This window comes from Prionailurus bengalensis, chromosome E3, assembly GCF_016509475.1.
Source record: "Prionailurus bengalensis isolate Pbe53 chromosome E3, Fcat_Pben_1.1_paternal_pri, whole genome shotgun sequence".
In the NCBI taxonomy this organism is placed as follows: Eukaryota; Metazoa; Chordata; class Mammalia; order Carnivora; family Felidae; genus Prionailurus; species Prionailurus bengalensis.
The window spans coordinates 28,631,960-28,648,951 of NC_057357.1; the positions used below are offsets into that span (position 1 = coordinate 28,631,960).

A 16,992-nucleotide genomic window follows, 5' to 3' on the forward strand; every position below is an offset into this window, starting at 1 on the left:
TGTCAATAAAAAGCCCCATTAACATTTAAAAGGGACGTTTCTGGGTGTCCACTTGGAATAAGAGTTAGCATACACTCCAAGAGTTGGGTTATGTATCTCATCTGTCCCAGATCTCCAAGAGTTTACTTCCTTTCATGGTTTAAAAAAAAAAAAAAAAAAAAAAGCCAGCCCATGAAACGGCAAACAGCCAAGAGCCACCTGCTAGCAACACAGACTCTTGGGGGGGCCACCAAGACCAGGGGGGGACCCTCGGGCTGACCTCCTGCATTGGCAAATCACACCCAACAAGACTTTCTGCCCTCTTTCTCCTCTCTCCATTCTGGATCTTCAACCACACTTAACATCACCTCCGGGAAGCCCCCCTCAAACCCTCAGGGAGGGGATCAGACCTCTGCTTCTGTGCCCCCATGGCCACTTGCGCTTCCTAAACCAGGAGGCCCTGGGCTCGCCACACTGCCCTTGACCACTCACCGGCTGGTCTTGCATTCAGCGATGGGAGCATTCCGTGAAGGCAGGCACCGGGCACTCACCTATCCACGCGTGCGCACGCGCACTGGCTCACTCCTCACAGAATACTCACAACATGGCAGGCGCTGGGGATGTGAGGAGCGAAGCAGATGTGGCCCATCCTCAGTGTTGACCCCCGACCGCCCATCTTCATATCCCCAGTGCCTGTCAAGTGCGGTTCTCAGTAAATGCTGGCCGGATGGATGTGTCCCTCCCTCAGTGGAACTTCATCACATCGACCACTTCCGAGAAGAATTGAATGAATGCTGTAAAATGCTGTGGATTGCTGCAGACCCCGGATGCAAATGAGCAGCCTTCAAGCCTCACCCATCCCACATAGGCATTCTGATTGGTTGGTGTGGCTTCTTTATTTTCTTTAAACACTAATTTTTTTTTTTTTAAGTTTTATTTATTTGAGAGCGAGCCAGCGCCTGCATGAGCAACGGCAGGGCAGGGGCAGAGACAGAGAGACAGAGAGAGACAGAGAGAGGGAATCCCAAGCAGGCTCCACACTGTCAGTGCAGAGCCCGACATGGGGCTCAATCCGAGAACCATGAGATCGTGACCTGAGCAGAAACTAACAGTGGAACCCTCGACCGACTGAGCCGCCCAGACGCCCCTGTGTGGTTTCTTAATAAATGGGATCTGTCACTCACTTTTAAAACTTCAGTTTCACCCGTAACTTGTTCATCTGGCTTCTCTATATCCATGAAGGTGCACTCCTGCAGAGCATAGGAGAGCAGGAGCCGAGATACTCTGGCTCCTTCAGAGGGGGTGGGCACTCTTGATCTTGCCACCCCTCCTCCGTCCCCTGTTGTCCTAGCCTGAGGCCAAACCTCACCCTGGCTGAGGACTCTCTTGCCCCGGCTCCTCACTCAGGGCCAACGTGCCCCTTGAGGCATCTCGGTTTATGACCCCAGCTTTATGCCCAAGTCATCGAAGAGACACATCTGAGATGAGCTATAACACGAACGAATGGGCAATTTTATTGATCATTACCTCCTACCCAACCTCCTAGTAGAAGATACAGGCTGTGCGGTTTCCAGCAGGGATCTCAGGTGCAGGGGAAGTCAAGGGACAAGGCGAATTCTGGCAGGTTCCTCGCTGGCGGACCAAAAACCCACGTTTACTGCAATTCTCACAAACGAGCGCTGAAGATGAAGAATCACATTCTCACACCACCAGCACAGCTTAAATACTTCTTCGACAAAAATACTAATAATAAATTATCTTCAACTCAGAAAATAAAGTGTGCTCAGCAGAGTGACAGGAGGGTCCATTCATTGCATTGCACCAAGGACTGGGCGAGGGAGGGCAGGCCCGGGCAGCTGCACCGGCGGGAGCATGGGGCCGATAGCACATGCTGAACTTGGTCGAATGCATGCTTGATGCCAATGGCGGGTGGTGGCAGCCCCTAGGCCACGGCCTGTCCCGCATGAGATTCACCTGCCCTTCCTCCTCCTCACGTCCGCCTTGTCTTCTGTTTCTTGGCTTGTCTCTTTGCATCTTCTGGGCCGCTATTGTCAGAGGCTGTCTGGCCAAGAGCTCGCACACCCTGTAGTCGACTTGTCAACTGCAACAGCAAGGGAATGAGCTAGAACGAGAGAGAGAGAGAGTGAGAGAGAGGGATGCCAGGAGAATACTCTTGCCCAGAGGGACAAGGGAGCCTCACGTGTCAACACACCTCCTTCTTCGGGCAGCTCACCACCCACTGTGGGCTAACTGGTGACGAGGCAGAGAGAGGCCTTGGCACTGGAGAGGGTTGGCAGACACAGGGGGACAAAGGATTAGGGGAGATGTTACAAGAGGTTTATGGCCTTCAAAGGAGGCCTGAGATTTGACAAAGTACAGTATCTATTCTTGATAAAAGCCCTCAACAAAGTAGGAACACAGGGAACATACCCCTATATCATCAAGGCCAGATATGAACGACCCACAACTAATATCCTCCTCAATGTGGAAAACCTGAGAGCTTTTCCCTCTAAGGCCAGAAACACGACAGTGATGTTCACTCTCACCATTTCTATTTCACACAGTACTGAAAGTCCTAGCTTCAGCCATCAGACAAAAAAAGAAATAAAAGGCATCCAAATCGGCAAGAAGTCAAACTTTCACTATTCGCAGACTACACAATCCTTTACGTGGAAAGCCCAAAAGATGCCACCAAAAAACTGCTAGCACTGATAACACGAATTCAGCAAAGTCGCAGGACACAACATAGAGAAATCTGTCACGTTTCTCTACACCAATAATGAAGTGGCAGAAAGAGAAATCAAGGAATTGATCCCATTTGAAATTGCACCCAAAACCATAAGATACCTAGGAATAAACCTAATCAAAGAGGTAAAAGATCTGTATGCTGAACACTATAGAAAGCTTATGAAAGAAATTGAAGAAGACACAAAGAAATGGGAAAACACTCCATGCTCCTGGACTGGAAGAACAAACATTGTTAAAATGTCCATACTACCCAAAGCAATCTACACATTTAATGCAATCCCTATCAAAATACCACCAGGATTTTTCACAGAGCTAGAAGAAACAATCCTAAAATTTGTGTGGGACCACAAGAGACCCTGATTAGCCAAAGCAATCTTGAAAAAGAAAAGCAAAGCTGGAGGCATCACAATCCCAGACTTCAAGTTATTATTATAAAGCTGTAGTGATCATGACAGTATGGCACTGGCACAAACACAGCCACAGAGATCGATGGAACAGAACAGAAAACCCAGACACGGACCTACAACTGTGTGGCCAACTAATCTCCGACGAAGCAGGAAAGAATATCCAATGGGAAAAAGATAGTCTCTTCAGCAAGTGGTATTGGGAAAACTGGACAGCAACAGGCAAAAGAATGAAACTGGACCATTTTCTAAAGTTTTTTTTTTTAATGTTTGTTTATTTTTGAGAGAGAGAGCGAGACAGAGTGCAAGTAGGGAGAGGCAGAGAGAGGGAGACACAGAATCCGAAGCAGGCTCCAGGCTCTGAGCTGTCAGCACAGACTTGAACGCAAGGCCTGAACTCACGAACTGTGAGATCATGACCTGAGCTGAAGCCAGATGCTCAACCGACTGAGCCGCCCAGGCACCTGAACCTGGACCACTTTCTTACACCATATACAAAAATAAGTTCAAAATGGATGAAAGATGTAAATATGAGACAGGAAATCATCAAAATCCTAGAGATGAACACAGGAGTAACCTCTTTGACATCAGCTGTACCAACTAGACATGTCTCCTGAGTCAAGGGAAACAAAAAGCAAAAATGAACTACTAGGGTTTCATCAAGATAAAAACCTTCTGAACAGTAAAGGAAACAATAAAACTAAAGAGCAACCTTTGGAATGGAAAATATATTTGCAAATGACATTATCTGGTAAACGGTTAATGTCCAAAATCTAGAAAGAACTTATCAAACTCAATACCCAAAAAATAAATGATCCAGTTAAGAAATGGACAGAAGACACGAATAGACATTTTTTCACAAGGAAGACATCCAGATGGCTACAGACACACGAAAAGATGCTCAACATCCCTCATCATCAGGAAAATACAAATCAAAACCATGTTGAGATACCACCTCACACCTGTCAGAATGGCTAACATTAACAACTCAGGAAACAATAGATGTTGGCGAGGATGCGGAGAAAGAGGAATCCTTTTGCATTGTTGGTGGGAACACAAGCGGGTGCAGCCACTCTGGAAAATGGTATGGAGGTTCCTCAAAACATTAAAAATAGAACTACTGTACGACCCAGCAACTGCACTACTAGGTATTTATCCAAAGGACACAAAAATACTGACTCAATACTGATTCAAACACGTACCCCAATATTTATAGCAGCACTATCAACAATAGCCAAATTATGGAAAGAGCCCAAATGTCCATCAACTGATGCATGGATAAAGAAAACGTGATACACACACACACACACACACTGTGGAATGTTACCCGGCCATCATGAAGAATATGATCTTGTCATTCGCAACAACATTGATGGAACTAGAGTATATTGTGCTAAGCGACAGAAGTCAAAGACAAGTATCGTATGATTTCACACATATGTGGAACTTAAGAAACAAAACATATGAACATATGGGAAAGAAAAAAGAGAGAGAGGGAGGAAAAACCATAAGAGACTGTTAGAGGTGATGGGGTAATGGGTTAAATGGATGACGGGAATTAAGGAGGGCACTTGTGATGAGCACTGGGTGTTGTATGTAAGCTCTGAATCGTAAAATTCCACACCTGAAGCTAATATTACACTACATGTTAACTAACTAGAGTTTAAGTAAAAACATAAACATTAAAAAATAATAATAAATTAAAAAGTTAAAAAAAAAGCAAAAGAAAGAAAAGAGGACTGGGGACTGGATTTGGGGCCTTCGCACTCGCTTCCAACCCTGCAGTGTCGTATCTTCTGGAACACTGGATACCTCGCCGTGTGCGGGAAGGTGTGTAACACTGGAAGGAACCCTGCACTTTCTCGCAGGGCCTCTGCATTTCCTACCTTATCGTGGTTGTAGCCGGCCAACAGGACAAGCAGGGTCAGAGGCAGGGCGATGTAGGACCCCTGTGCGATGTCTTGCTCAGGCAGTTTCCTCTGTGGACACCAAGACCACCATTACTGCTTTACAGGCTCTCCACTTCCCGGACGCCCACCATCCCACAGCCTTGGCCCACCCAGCCGGGACCCCGGGCATCCACATGACCCAACTCTTGCTCTCCACAGCCAGGAAGTGCAGCGACTTGGGTATACTTTCAGGTGAATCCCCTGCTCCCCAAACTCCCCTGCTTGCTCTTTGACACTCTGGGCCAGACAGATGCCAATCACAAGGTAGGTCTCACCCTCTGAGCCTCCACGAGACTGAGGAAACTGAGCTGTGGGGAGCAGGCCATCCCTGTGGCTGAGATGTAAAGGGCCCCCTGGGCACTGAGTCCCGGCTACACACAGGGGCTCTTCCCTACAAGGGGGTACGGAGAACCCGCCGTGCTAGGCTCAGGCGCACAGTGACAGATGCACTGGTTGCAGAGAGTATCTCTAGTGATGGGAGGAGGCAGGCTGCCACTTGTCTCCTAGCGGCCATTTGCCCTTTCTTCCAACTTTCATCCGGGCCGATCAGAATATACACACTTCCCAGCCTCCCCTGCAGCTAAGATAGCCATGGAATTAAATTCTGGCCAAGACCACATGGATAGAAGTGTTCGGTAACACATCCAGGCTGTTCGCTAAAAAAGCGGTGCTGTGCCTTCCCCTCCTGCCGGCCAGGAGTGCCATCTGTCAAAAAGGTGATGTGCTAAGGGACGGCAGAGCCCCGAGAGGGGAGGCTGGGCCCCTGATACCTTGGGGCTGCCGTACCATTCCTGTACTGCTCCATCCTGGATGCTGACATAAGACCGAAACTTCCATCTGACTAAAAGCCCCTGAAATTTTGGGTCTCTATACTAGCCAATGAACCTGTACCTTAGCTCACTCTATCCGCGCAAAAGAAACAAATAATGGAAACTCTCAGATAATGACAGAACAAGTTAAGGAGCCAGAGCACTGGTTCTCAAAGTAATGTCTAGGGAACTTCCTTTCAGATTTCCAAGGCCAAAACTATTTTCATAACAACACTAAGATATTATATGCCTTTTTTGCCTTCATTCTTTCACAAGTGAACAGTGGACTGTTCTGGAAGTTAAACGTGATGATGTCATCACTCTGAGAGATAACAGAATATGATAAATAAAAATACATTACACCCATGTAAACTAAGTCTCTTTTGGATTCTCAACAACTTTTAACAGGGTAATAGGGTCCTGAGACCGAAACATCTGAGGAGCATCCAGGCTGGACAACGAATGCGGGGTCATTTTGCCCCGAGATGGTTGAGGCAGAATGGGACGGTCGTTCAAAAATGAAAGAATCGTCGGGATGAACACTGGGTGTTCTATGGAAACCAACTTGACAATAAATTTCATATAAAAAAAAAAAAAAGAAAGAATCAGGGCGGGAACACATTTCTACCTCCAACGGCCCACTCCTGGATTATCCAATATGTCTTAGACCCCAATTTGCTCTCTGTGGAAGTAAATATTTAATGGCGAAACTGCAGAGTGATGAAGGCAATGAGCTTTGAGCTCAAGGCTCAGGTCTGGCCACATGACCTTGGGCAATCACGTGAAGCCTCAGGCCATTCGCTGTTAAGTGGTGCTGATACCAAAAGCACCTGCTGCAGGGGAATGTGAAATTCAGCGAAATCAGCTACCTCAAGTGCCAGCAGTGCACGAAACACTCAGTAAAAAAATCAATGATGTGGCTCTCGGTTTGCATGTTGAACAAAAGAATGGAGTGGAGCACATACCAAGGCCCTCGCGAATGTACAACATTGAGCCGCCCGTCCAGAAGGCTGTAATGCACTAGAAGCCACGTGATGTGAGACCCGCCACCTCCTCTGAGTCCCAGCTCTGCTGATCAACTGCAGGTAAATTACTTACTCTCTCTGAGCGTCTGTAAAATGCGAGGGATGGCACCTTCCCGGAAAGGTGTGATGTGAGGACTAGCAGTGAGTACCCTTCAGGAGCAGGCACTCCCTTCCCTGGTCACTGGGGCCCTGGTCTCCCAGGTAACCTCTGGCAGGGGTGTGTTCTCAGAAGTGACAGGCACATTCTTGGCCACAGCTGTGAGGCACGGTGGCTGCCCGGCTGCCACCCAGCATCATGTTCCTGCCACCAGCTGCCAAAGCGTCTCCCTGGATCCAGATGAGTCTCTGGGGCGGGGGGGATGTCCCAGACGGCTGCCATCAGTGCCCTTCACAGAGGCCCTCTGCCTCTCACTGGGGTGGCAACGTGCCTCTACAGAGACAGAAGGTTCCCTACGTGCTCATGTCAGTGGCCCTTCCAATTGGTCCCAAACATGGGAAATGAGGTAAGTGCTTCCTCATGGAGTCATCAGAAAAACTCTCCACTTCACATAAAATTTGTATTTGCCAAGTCACTGAGCACGAGCCCCTCATCAGAGATGCTCAGAAACCAGCAGAAGAGCTGTGTTCAAGTCCCACGTCTGCTGCGCACAAGCTGGGGACTTAGACCACTCAGAATCCTCTTGGGTCTCATCTCTAGATGACGGAAAAGAATCCCTACCTACCTCGCCTCTAGGATGCTGTTTGAAAAACACAAAATGGTCACTTGCTTGCATGTAGGAAAGATAAATGTGGAACTATTCTTTCTACCCTACACCAGGAAAAACCCTAAATGGCTAGAGATGGCAATGTATAAAATGTAACCATACAGGTACTGAAGAAAAAATAAATTCCTTTAAAACTGGGAGGGGGGAGCTTTTCCAGACTAGGACTCAAAATTCAGGAGCAAGGAGAAAAACAATGACACATTTTAACATATAAAATAAATGTTTGCATAATCAAAATGAAAAACGAGATGATAAATTAGGAAAAAATATGGACAACGTATATTACAAAGGTTTAACATCCCTCTTACACAAAGGGCTTCTGAAACATAAAAAATACCAACAATCCAGACAGGTCCAGAAGTCAACAGTTCCCAGAAAGGGACATACCTGGGTTCTGAACCCCATGGAAGGATGAGAAATGCAGAGGACAGAGACATGGAGATACCACCTCTCATCCATTATACTGCAAAAAATCTTTGACAACACACTCTGCGGGGGAACAGGGGTGCTCGCATACATAGCTGGTGGGAATGCAAATAGTACAGCCCTACGGACAGGAAGTGGCACCATCCAGCAAAATTCCAGGAGCATCGACCCTGTGATCCAGCAACTCTACTTCTTGAAGACTATTTATTTCAAAGACAGACTGACAAACATCCAAAAACATGCATGCACAAGGCCAATCACTAAAGGGTCATTTGTAATGGCAGAAAACTAGGAATAACCCAAACATTCATCAAGCAGGGGCTAACTGAACACACCACGGTAGAGCCACACAGAGGAGTATTACATAGCCATTAAAAAGGAACAAGAAGTCACTACATCTATTGCTGTGCACACAGTTATCTTTATCAAGAAAAACTCTTCACGCTGATGAGGCCTACGACAACGGTCAACGCAGTAGCTACGGGGCCAGGTTTTTGTTTTACTGTAGATCCCTGGGCTCCACTCTTACTACCTAAACCAAGTTCACACTCAGTAGGTCTGAGGCTGGGCCCTGGAGCCCATTTTTGTTGCTACTGTGGGCATTTAATCCCCAGGTGATTCTACTGCATGCCAGCTTTGGGAAGCACTGGTCTAAAGAATTATCTCACGAATGTTAAAAATACATGTGTGTGTTGTTCTGTATTGTTTTTCAGTCTGTTCGACACAGGATCCATTGGGCTCTACACATTGCAAATGGCTCACAAAATGAGCAAGTTGCTTTTAACCTACAAGTATCCCACCCACCTGTGGGGTTTTTTTTTTCTTCCTCACTTGCAATCTGTCAAATCAATCAGTTTCCAGCTTATTGTCCTGCACTTTCCCATAACCTACATTTTGTTGACTACATCCTTGCAGCATCCTTTACATGTTCCTGTGTCCTCTCAACTTCCTGTAAACTGGCAGCCGGTTCTAGAAGTTTGGGTAGGGCAGGTGTCACGTGGCTCCAGATGGAGGACCGCAACACCCCCAATCGCGACACAGTGATGAGCCTTGTTCCTAAAAATCACACCCGAGCCACTGACCTAAACAAATCCCCTGCCCTCGTTGACAACTTCCTCCTCAAAGGGAACCGAAGGCATCAGCACTCGAAAAAGGAGAAAAGCATCTAGGGAAATTCAGAGTGCGAAATCCAGATTGCAATCGGGCATCAAGGTGAGGGTCCCTCAAGCGGCCGTCCTCCCTCACCACCCCTGGAGGTTGTTTTCAACCACCCACCACCCTTTCCTTACCGTGGGATTGAAGACCAAGGTGATGTGCTTATGGTAGCCCACTGCAGTGAAAGACACCTGAGGCAAGACGTAGTCATACTGGGATCTGGGGAGCGTGGAGTCCAGCAGCACAACGTAATTCTGTGCACAAGTAAGAAGAAGTTACTTTTTACAAAGGACTTTATGTTTTGAAAGAAATCCCCAAGTTTACACATCCAAACCAAGGTTGCTAACTTCAGAGGAGGAACCTCGGTGGGCTCTTCCCTCGTTGACAGCCGTGTGTCCCGGCATCTCGGAGACTGTGTCTTCTGATAAAGCTTTCAGAGCCAGCGGCAATATTTTATAAGCATATTCAACCACGACATAATTGTGCTCCTTTGAGAATCTGACTTTATGAAACACAGAAAGTTATTATGAGCCAATCTGGATGAGGGACAGACATGATCGAACTGGGAAAGACTGCTTTCAATCCAAAGTGAGGTAGACTTTTAAGGCATGATAATTAAGCGGCTCACCAGCTGGCAAGTTCTAAGAACACAGCATCTCGGGAACGGTGCGGGCGACGGTCAGAGCCCACTCCACCATTGGGTGTGGAGCTCCAACGTGGTAGGCACCATGAGCACTGCCTTGGGCAAATAACGGCTGTGCTCTCAACCATGGACAAGGTCGGGTTTACTGCTCCCATCTCACAGCAGGCCGTGAGCCCAGGGGGAATCAGACCCCAAAGCCCATTACGCTTCCACACTGACGTGATGCTTACAGTGACTGCTGGGGCGCCTGGTGGCTCAGCTGGCTGAGTGTCCGACTCTTGGCTTCCGCTCAGGTCATGATCTCACAGTTTGTGAGTTCAAGCCCCGTGTCGGCTCTGTGCTGACAGTGCGGAGCCTGATTGGGATTGTCTCTTTCCCTCCCTCTCTGCCCCTCCCCAACTCTGTCTCTCAAAATAAATAAATGCAACTTTAAAAAAAGCTCAATCTTTAAAAACAAATAAAAAAACAGCATACAGTGGCTATTTCAAAGGGCATCTCAAGAAACGGGGAGCAACTCCAAGCTTCCATCGCAACTTATTTCACTATCTTATAGCTGTTTCATGACAAAAAAGGCCACAGTTTATCATCCCCGCGGCAGGTGGTAAGAAGCCAGGAGAGGAAACGTCGTATGTAGGCTCACTACTGACAGGTGCATGCCGAGCCCACCAGAAAATAACCGAATTCTTTGCCAAGTTTGCTCCCAGCACCTCAACTACAACAGCCTGCTCTGTCTGAACACAACTGATAATAAACAGTCCAGAATCAGTAAACGACATCCACCGTTAAGGCCTGAGTTAAATAAACTATCATTATTTCCCACATTATGGACGGCTGTGCAACCATGAGAAACCATGTTATAAAAAATGTAATGATGGGGAAAAGATTTCTGATGTATTCTTCACTGAAAAGCACGGATTATAAAACAATGTACCAAACAGTCCTAGCCTTATTAAACTAAATACACGTGTGTATGTATTAAACTAAATACACGTGTATTTACATACACACACACACACACACACACACACACACACACACACACACACACACATTGAAAAAAGACCAAAGGATACCTGTCAGCACACTGACCAGGATTATTTCTAGATGATGGGACTGTATCTGATTTTGTTTTCCCCCCAAAACAACTCCTGCCGTGAATGTGTATTATTTTTGTAAACAGGAAAACAGCAAATTAAGCAGAAGTAAATGCTACAGAGCCCACCCCCCTCTGATTCAGAGAGCACATCCACTGTCTTCGCGAAGGGAGATTTGGAGGGAGACGCAAGGACTGTTTGGGAGCCACGGGCATCAGTTACCTGGCCGTCCCGGAGCAGGGGTGGGAAGTGGAAGAAGAGAGACTGGCCCAGGGAGACCGTGTGCATTGGGCTGTCGAGATTTTCACTTTTGTAAAGCTTTACCTGGAGAGGAGAAACAAAGCAGGACGTGCTTTCGAAATTAAAACACAATCAACATTTCATTTCCAACACTGCGTTTCATCCTCAGGATAGCTCATCTGTTGCAGGGGAAAAGGATCTTTGGAAACACGGATATTTGAAAGAGAAACCAGACACCCCCAACAGGAATACATAATGTGTTCCGCAATCACCTGAGCCTCCAGTTCCCTGACCTGCATAGAAATGGAAGATTTTAAAACTGATTCCAGCGACTTTACGTTAATGTACAAAATGGTAACAGTTAGTATGAGGGCCATGTAAAAAGGAATAGCCTCTGATATAGCTATAATATGCTGGGCAAGTGACAGGCACTTTACACACATTGTCACCAATCCTGGCTCTGAACAGGCATCATTAGTACCTCTAGGGAGGCCCAGAGCCTGCATCACCTAAAGGCGCACAACTTATTCGTGGTGGTGCCTGGGATTCAGCTCATGTCATTGAGGGTCTGGCCCGTGTGGCACTGCCTCTCCATCGGCTATACCCTCAACCCCACAAGTATTCCTTAAGTGCACAACACATTCCCATTTTGCATTTGGTTTTCCGGGCTGCTTCCAGAAGCATTTCAGTCGTTTGTTTCTAGCCTTCCTTTCTCTCTGGCCTGTTCTCATTCTCTCTACCACAAGCAATGGGACGTGAGGAGGTATGGTCCCGCCTGACGCAGAAGGCTGTGGGGCTCGAGCCTGCACCCACCACAGAAGAACGCCATGGCCGCCCCTCTCCAGGGCCCACGGCGACACTTTTCTATAGAACACACAAGTCACGAGGAGTTTTCCTAAAGTAAGCCACAGACTGGAGGCCTACGGGTCACATCCAAGACCACATATGTGTCCTTTTGCCCTACACAGTGTTCTAAGCAAAACTCAATTCATTGCCTTTTTTTACAAACCAAGTGACTTCAAATAACTCTAAGTTGCATCTTCTCTGGAACACTGGGAAGTGGTGCCAATCCTGGGCCAGAGCTCCGACACGACAACCATCCCACAGAGCCGAGGAGCGGTGGGTGCACCCTGCCCAGCCCTCTTCACCCTGGCGTTGCCCTGCCTGGCCCCCACGAGCAACATGCTTGCCACCCTGGAAGGAAGGGCGAGTTGAGAGGGGAGTTAAAACCTAAGCGTACATTCTCTCCCAAGTCAAACACATCATTGTACATAAAATTACAAGCGCCTCTGAAAAATACACTCTTGTGGCAATTCACTGACATTTTTCAAGGGATCGTAGGGCCTTATATAAACATTTCATTAACTGTAGACATGGAGATTTTGTTAGAACCTGAAGACACCTTAAGAGGGTTTCACAGAGGAGAAACCAGCGGTCCAGGGGCATGAAGTGACTGCCCGTGGTGGCAGGGCAAGCAGGACACAGCTCAGACTGTCTGACTCCTAGTCCCCTGCCCACACCTTCACGCTGGACAGAATTCTACAAGTTACAAGGCACTGTGCCCTAAAATCATGTCTCCGCTTTCAACTCTAGGTCGTACTAAGCATTCATTAGGTGTGTACCACAAAGCTTCCAAAGTTATATTTCTATGAAGAGCTAAACAAAGTTATCTGAGAGTACGACCCCTCCTATGCTTCTCAGAGACAAAAAGACCATGACAGTAAGAAGCTGGCCTTACCCATAATGTAGGGAGATACTCAGAGGAAGTGATCACGTTTCCACTTAGGTCAAATTGATTAATCTGCCGGAAAACTATGATGTTTACATCATCGATGTCGTTATTGCCGACCTGGAAAGAGACCGGGAGCGTTGGCAGTGAGGAAGCTGGGAGGCAAACTTGCTGGGTGACGTCCCAGGAGCTATTTCAGAGCAAATTTCACTTCTTCAGTAAGGGGGCCAAGTTCACCAAGTCCAAGGGCACAAACTGACAGTGAGGAGATAGGCTACAGCTGGCCCACAGACACAACTTGTTTGACGAGCACAGCATTTTTTTCCCCTAAGTTTCAATTATCTTCTCCAACGTTTTAAGAGAGAAATTTCATACACAAAAAGAGCCAGGTTTTCTGGCCTCTCTTGGAAACAGAGAAAGATGTTCTTGCCTGGCAGCAATCATCAGGGGCTGAGCAACAGCTGTCCCGTGGGTGGGTGGGTGCCCTCCTGTTTGTGACTTTTTCGTATCTGCCGGGCCATGGTCCCCATGACCACCCGTGATCCTGGCCTTAGTTAGCCACCATGGCAGAGAAACACAAATTTAAAGATGCAGCCATCACAGCCTGATGCCATAAAGACATCCATAAAGAAAATCCACTTCCCAGCCAAATGGTCCTACATGGCCCGCCACTCTCCTGACCCCCATAATCTTCGTGCCTAACGCCCCCTAATCAAGCCACCAAGAGGCAGCCCCCCATCACACCCAAGCCCTCCAGTCTAGCAAGCGAGAGTTATTCCACGGGGAAAAAGCTTCACTTCAAATGATTCTCAGGCTGCTTCCCACAAGCTGCAGGGAGGGCTGCCTCTTTAGGGATCAATTAGCGAAGTTGTGATCAGGAATATCAAGAGACTCCACCCACCAAATGGAAAAAGCAAGGTCATCTGGATATAAGGAGGTCCGACGGCCCCACCACCAATTAAGCCCATGTTGTCTTTATTATCCTCCCTTGATCTGAAATGCCACTTAGACACTGAGCTCCTCAACTTGGAGGATAATGATCAGAGCTTGCAGGGAGACTGAAGAGACAACAGCTCAAATTTCTCTGGATTCACGACAGCCATGCTGCTCATTAAAAGCCCGCAGGAGATGCTGCTTGTGAAGATGACACTATTCAAAGAGGACCCTTAATTAGGGCCCAGAGCTCCCCCCGGCAAGAGATGAAAGGCAGGCAGCCAGAGAAGCACTGCAGGGTTTCTGCCGCGGAGCGTGGTGCCTTACCGCGATCTCCCGGTGGTGGGGGAGGGCCCGCTCGATGTGCTCGTTGCCTTCTGCCTTGAGCTGCACGTGGTACACACACCCCGGCTGCAAGCAAACGCAGGGGTCACGCCTCTCGAAAGGGGCTCGTCGCCTGGAACCTGACCTGCGCCTGCTCTGACCACAGGCCCTCAACGCGACCGTGACGCCATTTCCACCCCGTCGCCGGTCCCAGTCTGCGGCCTGTTAACCTGCTTAAGAGTCCCTTTTAAAAGCACCCTGATGAAGGAACATTTATCTCAAGGTCTGCAATTCCTTCAGTCCCCAAGGAAAATTAGATTTGGCTTCCTATTCCAAAATCGTAAGCAAAATATGCTTATTTTGACAAAACTGTGCTTATAGGGCTGTCCACCCCCCACATACACGCAGGGTGTGGTATCTGCAACGACAACTCCCAAATGCTTACAATGCACACGATTTCTGGGAAGTGAGATTTGAAATTTTCCTTTAAAAAAAAAAACTTGTTCTGGGGCACCTGAGTGCCTCAGTCAGTTAAGCATCTGACTCTTGATTTCAGCTGAGGTCGTGATCTCATGATTCGTGGCTTCGAGCCCCGTGACAGGCTCTGTGCTGATATGCAGAGCCTGCTTGGGATTCTCTCTCCCTCTCTCTGTGCCCCTCCCCTGCTCACATGAGCTCGCTCTCTCTCTGTCTCTCAAAATAAATAATAAACTTAAAAAAAATTTGTTCTTCCTAAAACTTTTTATTCTATTGCTCAAATTTATAGGTGTACGTATTTACCAAATAAATCATTACTCTAAGAAAACTTTTAGAGCAACCGATTTCTGATCAATAGCACAAGTGACCTAATGACATGCTAGGATCTAAAGCATCAGGCTGAGGTCAGAGGTGTCTATGTGCAGCTAATGGGGGACAACCCTAAGATACAACTGTTTATTTTTAAACCAGCGTGGATAATATGGTTCTGGTCTCCTAAAATAATGTGTGCTTTGATAGCTGTAGGGTGTGTTTTTTTGCCCTTTCAAGATTGCCTGTTTGGATATGCTGCCTGAACTACTTTATAATGACCACATGGCACCTTTACAAAGACGAAAAGCTATTGTTTTTTAAAAAGTGAGAACACCTCTGTGATGGCCATAATCGTCGACACATTCACTGACTTTACAGCTCGGTGAGGACTGGCAGCACGGGGTTCAGTTCCAAATGGCCACGTGTGCCCCAGAGGGCAAGGGACGCGAGTAATCACTTGGGAAGACAAAGGCACAGTCCTGCCCACTTGCTCACGCACCTGGGCCACCGGGAGCTCATCAGGGCAGCGGCTCCGTCCCACCCGGCTCCCTCCTCCCTCAGGACCCGGGCCGACCAACTCAGGGATTCACCTTCAGCCTCTGGCAGGGGTGTCTCGCCCCAGATGTCCTGACAACGTGCCGGGAAAGGTGAAATGAAAGACCGGACCCTGACTAGGGTCAAAATCCCTAGGAAATCTTCAGCAAGGGCTCTCCAGCCCAGTGTCCTCTGGGAGACGGGCACACTCAATCCCAAACCCTCGCTGAGCAACGTCTAAGGCTGTCCCTCCAGCACCTGTGGCCTGGCATGTGGAAGGCGAGGGCTACCACCAGGGCGACTCTAAAACCCACTGAGAGCGCTAATAAATTCACACCTATTAGGAGGAGGAGGGTGTCTCAGAGCATCAATTACAACAGAAATCTATTGCGCTGGAGAAAGAAACTATATTCGATTTGATTAAATAAAACGCGTGAAGATGGAGAGTTGAGAGCATGTCTGGGCCAGCAGGAAACTGGGGGAACCCAGAAGGGGAGGGAGAATTTGCGTTCCTGCAACCATGAGAGGGAGGTAAGCCGAGAACACGGAGTCCGCCCCGGGGAAGGGAGGCTCCCCTAGGCCCTACCTGCACAGGCCCCCACGCAGACCCCGTCTCACACTGCTGCCTCACAAAGCTGCACACCGAAACCCCAGCTGGCAGTGACGGTGAGGACCGCCTCGAGGAAAGTCTTGTTTGCTGTTGCTTATTAACTACTAGCTGAGTCTCCGTGCCAGGACCACTGCGTGTGCTACACGTATCAACTTACTTATACTTACACCTGTCCTATGTCACACTCATCCTCACAAAGATGACAAAACAGATACAGAAAGGAAAAAACCTTGCCTGAACGTAAACAGCTAAGAAATGACAGAGGCAGGCCTCAAACCCAGGCAGATGGGAGCAGATGGGCGTCTGCACAGCCTTTAAAAAAGGACAAAACTACAAAGGCTGGGCTTGCACCGAACGCATAAGACCAAGGACCTGGCTCCCACGACATGTCCCCTCTCCCTGGGCCCTGGCTGCAGCAGCATACAGCTATGGAACACCCCTCCTGGCCTGTGTATTCTCTGTGGGAAGCAGGCCTGGAGGACAGCAGAGAGCAGGTCCCAGTGGCAGCATGTTCCTCAGGGGCAGGGCCTTCCCACACAACGGAGGACAGCTAGGAAGGAGCATCTCAGGAAGGCCTGTCTGGACTCCTAAGGATGGCAAGGTAACTGTCACCTTGATGCCGCTGGTGAGGACACGCGGGAGAGAAGGAGCAGTGGGCAGAGTGCAGTGTGGGGAGCCCCCCCAGTCGGTGTGCATCCAGCTGGACCATCAGAACATATTCCAGTATTCCAGCCCTCAGCACAACCAGGGAAGACAACCCCGAGTCCGTCCTCCTCCTTCGGCTTGAACACCTCCAGCTCACCAGGAAACCTTGCAACCTGCCTCCCAGGTACCCCA

The 16,992-nt window shown here is 48.3% G+C and overlaps 1 protein-coding gene across 2 annotated transcripts in view; it reads right to left on the reverse strand.

Moving 5' to 3' along the window:
* Nucleotides 1-1,463: 1,463 nt before the first annotated feature.
* The window catches only part of LOC122471625 (nodal modulator 1), a 56,549-nt gene continuing 41,020 nt past the window's right edge, over nt 1,464-16,992 (reverse strand). Inside the window, exons 26-31 of one of the 2 annotated variants that reach the window (XM_043560442.1) lie at nt 14,226-14,309; nt 12,975-13,085; nt 11,219-11,320; nt 9,394-9,513; nt 5,018-5,110; nt 1,464-2,101 (exon numbers count right to left, since the gene is read on the reverse strand). In XM_043560442.1, coding sequence (XP_043416377.1) covers nt 1,970-2,101; nt 5,018-5,110; nt 9,394-9,513; nt 11,219-11,320; nt 12,975-13,085; nt 14,226-14,309 — 642 coding nt within the window. In that variant the 3' untranslated portion in view covers nt 1,464-1,969. The remainder of the gene's footprint in view (nt 2,102-5,017; nt 5,111-9,393; nt 9,514-11,218; nt 11,321-12,974; nt 13,086-14,225; nt 14,310-16,992) is intronic. The other variant, XM_043560443.1, reaches the window with a different exon arrangement.